This window comes from Mesocricetus auratus, unplaced genomic scaffold (genome assembly GCF_017639785.1).
Source record: "Mesocricetus auratus isolate SY011 unplaced genomic scaffold, BCM_Maur_2.0 Super-Scaffold_100010, whole genome shotgun sequence".
NCBI classification, from domain to species: Eukaryota; Metazoa; Chordata; class Mammalia; order Rodentia; family Cricetidae; genus Mesocricetus; species Mesocricetus auratus.
The window spans coordinates 62,838,683-62,846,808 of record NW_024429194.1 but is presented as its reverse complement, the minus strand read 5'-3'; the positions used below and the strand labels follow the sequence as shown (position 1 = coordinate 62,846,808).

Genomic DNA, 8,126 nt, shown 5'->3' with positions numbered 1-8,126 from the left:
GTTTGGGGCCAGGCGATAAATCTCTGGCGAATCTTCCTGTAACTCAACTTCTGGCTGGAGTGAAGAGAGGACCTCGGAGGAAGGCAGCAAGAGGGGAGAGACTTAAAGCAAGAGCAGGAGGTGTCTTCCTTGTGTACTTCTAGGCCATAACGTCGCCCACGCAAGGAGGTTCCACTGTGGAAGCTTCGGATGAAGTTTCCTAGCACAGGCTAGTCAGGGCTTCTCTCTGTTTGCCCTGGCATTAGAGCTTAGAAGTCGGGCCAAGGTGCAGGCAGAAGGCAGGGCCTGGAAGCTGAGACAGACCCACAAACCATTGTTGCTGGGGGCAAGGGTCTTTTTTCGTGAGTGACTGGGATCTTCTGTGTCATCTTATTTTTTATATTCTCTCTTTTCTCTCTCTCTCTCTCTCTCTCTCTCTCTCTCTCTCTCTCTCTCTCTCTCTCTCTCTCTCTCTCCTCTCCCTCCTCCTCCTCTCCCTCTCACCCTTTCCCTCTCTCTCTCCCTCCCTCCTTTTCCATTTTGCATTTTCGACCCAGGCGTCTGATTACAAGTAAGGAGCCACTGAAGTTGATCTCATAAAAATGCCGAGAGCTCACTTTGATCAGCAGGGACTGGGTCCGAGCCTAAGTAGGCGCTAAAGCCGGGAATGGCCCCTCCAGCCAACCCAACCCAGCCTGTTCATTGCTGCAGCAGCAGCAGCAGCAGCGAGGCGAGGAGATGCCGGTGGCCCAAGCGGGCAACCTCCCACAGAAAATACCTTCTCTTGTGGAGTCTTTGGAAACTAGCTTTGGAAACTAAGGCCCAATGTCAGCGGCTCCATCTCCAGACTGGTCTTAAGACAGGTTCTTCGTTTTAGAGCTGGAGTGGGGGTGAAGCTGGCTCATAAAACGGAGCTTTTATGGGAGAAATGGGGTCGCATTGCTAGCCTCCTGGGACAACCCCTCCGGGGAGGAAGCTGGGTAGGGCGGCGGGGGCGGGGAAGCCTCCGGCTTTGCTCTTTGCTCCCCTACCTTGTCCATGGACCCCCGAAGGTTCCTCCAGCAGATCCACCCGCTTTGGTGGCCTAACTTGAAACCTTGGGCTTGCAGCGCTGACCTGGGCTGAGGAGAAAACAGGCAATCCTTTGCCCTTCGCATTCTGGATCTCTGAGGACTGGGTGAGGTGTGGGTGTCCCGAGTTCAAAATAAACCTCTACCTTGAAAATCCCAAAGCACGCTAAAGGTTTATTCTATGCCTCCGTGAAAGAAAAATGAGCAAGAAGATGCAAGCTGTTTTAACTAAGAGCCCTTCTTCGCCATTGGAACCTGGGAACAAGTGAGGATGCCCATGTGTAGGACCTCCTTGTTTTCATTGACTCCACAAGAGGCTGAACTTAAGGCCTCCTTTTTCCTCCTAGGGTTTTCCGTGGGGTGTGGGGTGGTCTGTTTCCCTTATCGAGATGTGTACTCTAGAATTCAGGGAAGGTCGAGGTGGGAAAGGAACCACAAGGCTGCTGTTTGCCGGAGGCTGCTCTAAGAACCACCCAGGACAGAATTCAGTAGACAGTGCCCCCTTCTGAATCTGACCCTGTTGTTTCCTATGTGGGAGGGAAGGCCGCTGGAGTCTGTCCTAGCTCTAGCCAGACCACCGAGGCAGCAGCAGCCCAGAAAGCAGCGGCCTACTAGCCGCGAAGCTAGCAAGGACGGAGGCCACCAAGAATCCTCAAGGAGGTAGGGTGGCTATCACAGGAGAATTTAGGTGAAAACTGGGACTCTAGGCAGATGAAGAGATGGCCTGCATCAACCAGGTGAGGAATTAAAGCAAGAACAAATTACAGAAACAAGGAAAACAGCTGCCTTCAGTAGTGCCTCCAAGTGATGGGTTTAGGGGCCATAGATGTGTCCCTCCAACCAAATGTAAAGGATACTGTGACCCGAAGCCCCAGACTGAGAGGGCAAAACCCAGTGGAGGCTTCCAGGTGGTCTGGACTCAAAGCCAGGCAGGCAGGCCACTACCCCCACCACCTTAAGCATTTTTGCTAATCAGCATCTAACTGACCAGGAAACCAGTGCCTTTTCTCATTGACCCCAGCAGCAATGGACAGTTGCTGGTTTTTTTTTTAAGTTGTTTTAAAAATTTGAAAGACCAACACCAGAGAAAAAATAAACTTCATGCTTTGCTTTTATGGAGAAGAATATTTCTTTCCACAAGTCTGTGGGAGGACCCTAAAGTGTCCTAGACATCATCTCCTTGACACCCTTCTTCTTTCTTTTGGTTTCACGAAAATCAGGCTGCTCTTTGCAGCCGCCTGCCTCACTTTTATGGTGGCCCAGGAATAAACTTTGGTGGTCAAATTCAAGTGCTCAGGCCCACAGCTGTCTTCTCACAGGAAGCAGACACCCCCCCTCCCAACTCTCTCCCAGGCTGTGCAAAACAAGACTTAGGGAATTGGGCCCCACACAGCCCAGGAGATCAGGGGGGAAAGAAGGAAGCAGAGCCTAGTGAGAACAAGGGGAAAGCTGGAGCCCAGACTGTCCCCTTGGCAAGAGATGGGGTACCTCTGGCCTTCCTCTTGCTGGCTTCTATCACTGTTCGGGGAGCATTTTGCCTCCAGTAAACTCAAGTTTAATGAGGTCAGTGCAAACCCTATAAAAGCCACAGTCCATAGTTCCCTCACCATCATAATTAAAAATGTGGCCTCAGCTCCATCTATATATTAAAAAAAAGACTAAAGGAAAAGGAAAATGCAACGAATTCTTCTGTTTCTGGTTCCTACTCTACGGACATACCCCAGTTAAGATCTGGCCAGAACTAAGAAGTACAAGAAGCAAAGCCTAGCACTAAGTGCATAGACACTGGGGGTCTCTTTTGCAGTATTTCAGGACAACACACACACACACACACACACACACACACACACACACCAGGATAAGACTCATTGTGGTGGGTGCAGATTCTAAAGACTGAGTAAATTTGGACAGGTAAAAGAATTGAGAAGGAATGGCTTTCGGAGGCTGTATTTGGAAAAACTAACTATTTTGTATCTTCCCTTTCTCGTTAAGGACTTCAGTGCCTCACCCTTCAACAAAGAAAATCAAATGAAACATACTTTAAATAGGAAAACCAACTTGAAGCCAGCCAGCCTTTGGTTTTCCCTAAGAGTACAGGGCTGAGTTGTTGGGGGTTTCACTCTTCTTTAACACACTCTCTGTCCTGATAGCTCCTTCTTAGGACCAAGGTTACTGTTATTTTCTGCTTGTACCAGTTGTTCTAATCTCATGGACCCAATCCAGAACCTTTCAATGGAGTTATTTTCAGCTGCCCAGATGTGTGTTGTAATGGCCAAAGGACTGAGAAGCTAAGGAAGGCAGAATCGCTGAGTATTCCCCTCTGGACACAGCAGTCCAGGAAGGAGGCTTACAGACTTGGAGGAGGGCAGGGTTGGACTGAGGAGCAGGAGAAGGCAGAAAAGAAGACTCCATGGGAGAGGCTGGGGACTTCTGGCCCCACCCCTGCCTACTTTGGGACCACAGTTTTATTCTACTGTCTTGTTGGTTGATACTAGAGATAGACACCTGGCCTCTCTGCCCACCTAAATTCCCAAAATCATTTTTTAAAAAATTTAGGACTCCTCAATTTAGTTCCCTTAGCAATGGATCCTATTGCCAAGCTTCTTTTCAGCCCATTAGCTGGAGCTGAGCTCCCAACTCGAAGGGCCCCGATAGAGAGAAGATAGATGACTCTCATTCTAATCTTTTTCTTTGGGGTTTGGGATTTTAAAATCCACAGTGGATGTAGCTTTCTGCACATTGATTGACAATAAAGGCAGGCATGAAATATTCACCCAGGGCCACTCTCTCATACTAAATATTTAACACAACATTAGAGAAGGTTTTTCCCAGACTTTGCCAGGCACCGGCTGGGCGGCTGGCGCGCTGCTCACCATTGGTTTATGACTAATAGGAGTCCCTAGCCAGCGGCAGCACAGCAAGCTAGACAAAGTTGGGACACTGGCTCATAGTTGGTCTGCCTCACCTTTGGGAAACTTCAGATACTCTTCTTTGGAACCTGTCCTATGAGGGAGCTCACCCGGCTCTGGCCAGGAAAATAATCTAAAGAACCTCAAACTCTTGTAAATAGGCTCTGATTCTTCAGGTAGAGGGGTAAGAGTCCCTGAGACTTGAGGAGGATTCACTATTCCTGGGGAAATCAGGTAGGAAAAAGTCCTTCCTCTTAAGGAGGAGGCCAGACCCCTAAACGGAAAGCTCTCCTCCTTCCCCCAATCCTGGGGGTGGGGGGAGCAGCAGCTAGGAAAAAAATACAATTACCCCCTCCCAGCCACCGCCCCCGCCCATCCCACCGCCCACCCCACCCCAACCCTCTCTTTCTCCTCCTTTGCTCACTCTGTGGAATGGAGAGGAGGGGAGTGACGAGAGAAAAACGAATACAAATCTGCAATTGATTTTCATAATGTTTCTGCGGTGTTTGCAAACCAATCGCCTGAACGTCCCCGATCTTACCTAAGAGAGAACCCCTCCTACGTCTGCGAAGTGCTCCGAACTGATATATGACAATATCTACTTTGGATCACGTGCTCGGGGAGAGAGACTAAGACGGATAACGCGTCATCTCGCCTTCCCAAAATTTCCCCCCTCGCTAGACCGGGTCCAAAACCTCCATCCGGAGCACGCAGAAGAGAACGATGTTTAACTCGGTCAACCTGGGCAACTTCTGCTCGCCTTCACGCAAGGAGAGGGGTGCTGACTTCGGCGAGCGAGGGAGCTGCGCTTCCAACCTCTATCTGCCCAGTTGCACTTACTACGTGCCCGAGTTCTCCACCGTCTCCTCTTTCCTGCCCCAGGCCCCCTCTCGTCAGATCTCCTATCCCTACTCAGCCCAGGTGCCCCCGGTCCGGGAGGTCTCCTACGGCCTGGAGCCGTCCGGCAAGTGGCACCATCGGAACAGCTACTCGTCTTGCTATGCGGCGGCCGACGAGCTTATGCACCGGGAGTGCCTGCCTCCTTCCACAGTCACTGAGATTCTCATGAAAAATGAAGGCTCCTACGGCGGCCACCACCACCCCAGCGCCCCACATGCGGCCCCCGCCGGCTTCTACTCCTCAGTCAACAAGAATAGCGTCTTGCCCCAAGCCTTCGATCGCTTCTTCGACAACGCCTACTGCGGTGGCGGAGATGCGCCTGCCGAGCCCCCCTGCTCCGGCAAGGGCGAGGCCAAGGGGGAGCCTGAGGCGCCCCCGGCCTCGGGACTGGCGTCCCGGGCAGAGGCCGGTGCTGAGGCCGAGGCCGAGGAGGAGAATACGAATCCCAGCTCGTCTGGTTCTGCCCACTCAGCGACCAAGGAGCCGGCCAAGGGAGCCGCCCCCAGTAGGTAGCAGCGGCCGGGAACCCGAGGGCAGCGAGGGAGGGAGCAGAGAGGGAGGGCTGGAGTAGGGGGGAGGCCAGGGGAGCGCGGACAGCCTCGTGTTTTGGGTCAGTCCTATTTTATGTGGAGTTTTATAAGCATTCAAAGGATTTTATTATAACCTACAAAGCCCTCTCTCCCAACGATTCGACTTTTTACGATGGAGAAGGGGTGGGGAGGGAGGGAAAGGGACTCTTTGGAAAAGCAGGGTGAGCCCCCCTCCTCCGTTATCTCCCTCAGTCTGTGAAATTTTTAAAAGTGCCACCATTGCGGGTGATATTAACTTTGATCGTGAACTTAGAGGAGCGTTTAAGAAAGGATGGGGAGACGGGCTGCGGGGGTGGGGTGAGGTGTGAGGGAGGGGAGGGGTGGAGGGGGAAAAGGGGAGGGCGACGGACAGACCGGGAGAAACCCAGAGAGGGGGAGAGGTAAGGGACAGAAGGAACTGAAGGCCAGACAGCAGCTCCGCTTCTTTTTAAAACGACTTTTTCTTTTCTTTTCTTTTCTTTCTTTCTTTCTTTCTTTCTTTCTTTCTTTCTTTCTTTCTTTCTTTCTTTCTTTCTTTTTTTATGTTCAAATTACATGCTCGCGGGTCTTTTAGTAGAAATCCGGGCAAGCCGGGGTTTGGCGGTATAGGGGAGTGGGGAAAAGATCGGAGCTCCCCTGAGCTGAGGGTGTCGACGTTCTCCAGGGTCTACGGCCTCTGGGCAGGCCCAGTCAGGCAGTGTGCGTGGCCCGGCAGGCAGGCGGCAGGGCGTCCCGGGGAGCCAGGGCCTGGCAGGAGGCTCCCGTGTGTCCTGCTACCTCTACCCGCTGGTTTCCCCCCTTCCCCCGGACTCCCCACTGCTCTCGCCTGAACTCAATTCTTCGCGCGCCGATTCTCCGTGGCTCCCTCCGATTTCTTGAGGAATGGGGGGGGGGGCATGGACTTGCAGAAGCTTGGGGCCACTCGGAAGGGGCAAGGGCAGCTCAGAGGAGCATGCAGGGCACCCCCAGGGAAAGCACGTGGCTCAGGCAGGCTTTCCTCCACCCGCAGACCCTGTCAGGTAGGGTCTGGCCTGAGGGGCAGGGGGCACCAGGCTCTCAGTGGACCAAGCTAGACCTGACAGTGGGATCGAGACTAGCCCCAGCGAAGCGGCTTCGGAACAAGAGCCGCCGGCCCAGGGGGAGGGCTGCCCAGCGGCGGGACCGGGAGCAGTGCTGCAGAGCATTCAGCGTCTGGGGTCCGCTGGGGTCGCCCGGGGTCTCACGTGTCTCTCTCCCCTCTCCTCGCACTTGCCCCCTCCCCTCCCTCCAGACGCCCCCCGCACCCGCAAGAAGCGCTGCCCTTATTCGAAATTCCAGATCCGGGAACTGGAGCGAGAGTTTTTCTTCAACGTGTACATCAACAAAGAGAAGCGGCTGCAGCTGTCCCGGATGCTGAACCTGACTGATCGACAAGTGAAAATTTGGTTTCAGAACAGAAGGATGAAAGAAAAAAAACTGAGCAGAGACCGGCTGCAGTATTTTTCAGGAAATCCGCTGCTGTAACTGCAGACCTAGCCCTTTGGGGTGGGGGGAGGAAAAGAGGGAAATTTATTTTATTTTATTTTATTTTCTAACTCGTCTTTTTTTCCGCGGGTGGAAAACTGGACTGTGGCCAGGGCTGGCCCCCCACTGCCATTACTGGCACTTCCTTCCAGAACCTCCTTCGCCTCGGGTCTAATTCACTGTAGGGACAGAGACCCGGCCTGGAAAAAGGCGTGAGGAAAGTGTCTGATCCGTGGCTAGTGGACCCTGTTGGCGCCAAGGCCCCAAGACTGTTTATTTAAAAGAAAATACACCTTGCAACAAAGTCTTGCTGCTTGGACTGGGTGAGGGGAGGGGCGAACACAGTGGGCGCCAGAGCTGAACAATCCTTGAACTCCAAGCCTTCCCTAGCCCAAGTGAAAAGATCCGCTGAGCCACCTTGTCTGTGAGACCTCCTGGGCTCCTCGCTCCCACCCAGCCTTGCCCCTCCGTTAGGGGACTGCTAAATGTGATCCTGCCTTGCTGTGAAATTCCTGTACCTTTGACCTGGTGTTAGGTGTGCAAAGTCCAAGTCCTACCTCCGTCTGCGCCTGGCCCCGTCTCACCCTAAATGTGTAGAGCCCTCTTTTGAAAACTCCTAACTGGTGCATTGAGGTGTCCTAACTTTTCCCCATGCAGTGTCCCCTTGGATTTATTGCTAGTCTATGCAGTTGTTACCTCCTTTAAAAGAAACAGGATTGGGGTGGGGAAGGCATAGGAAAAATGAGGCTGGGCACCTCCCCCTAGCTGGGGCCTGAATTTCTGTAAATAAATTTAATAAGCCTCTCTACCTGGAGAGGAAGGGGAAGGCTGAACCGGAGTGAGATTCTAATTGTCCATCTCTGTCCATGTGCGTGAGTGAGTGTGTACATGTGCAATCCCCACCTGACTCCTATCTCAGAGGGATTGCTGTGAATTTTTTTGGTGGCAAATAAAGATATTTCATTCTGTTCAATATTATGATTTTATTTGACCTTTTTATTAACCCCTCTCCTCTTAAAACCCCCTGCACTCCCAAGACAGCAGAGGAGGAGGTGGAGATGATGGTGGTGGCTTTAGAGGAGGGAGAGGAGGAGGAGGCTGCCACCATTGGGAGAGTTTGCTGGTGAGAACCTGGCCTTCTGAGGTGACGCAGGCCAGGGCTGGGACAGTGTGCTCAGCACCAGTGGCTGGGGCAA

At 52.6% G+C, this 8,126-nt stretch overlaps 1 protein-coding gene across 1 annotated transcript; it reads left to right on the top strand.

Annotated features, from left to right (window-relative positions):
- Positions 1-4,497: 4,497 nt before the first annotated feature.
- On the top strand, positions 4,498-7,908 carry Hoxc11 (homeobox C11). Its single transcript, XM_005067336.4, has 2 exons — positions 4,498-5,363; positions 6,698-7,908. Exons 1-2 carry the CDS (start codon positions 4,682-4,684, stop codon positions 6,928-6,930), a joined length of 915 nt encoding a protein of 304 aa, XP_005067393.1. The 5' UTR covers positions 4,498-4,681; the 3' UTR covers positions 6,931-7,908.
- The last annotated feature ends 218 nt before the right edge of the window (positions 7,909-8,126 follow it).

Excerpts from the sequence above, each read along its gene's own strand:
- Hoxc11 (XM_005067336.4), top strand. The coding sequence starts at position 4,682 with ATGTTTAACTCGGTCAACCTGGGCAACTTCTGCTCGCCTTCACGCAAG. Across the intron at positions 5,364-6,697 it reads GGCCAAGGGAGCCGCCCCCA|ACGCCCCCCGCACCCGCAAG; the intron begins GTAGGTAGCAGC and ends CCCTCCCTCCAG.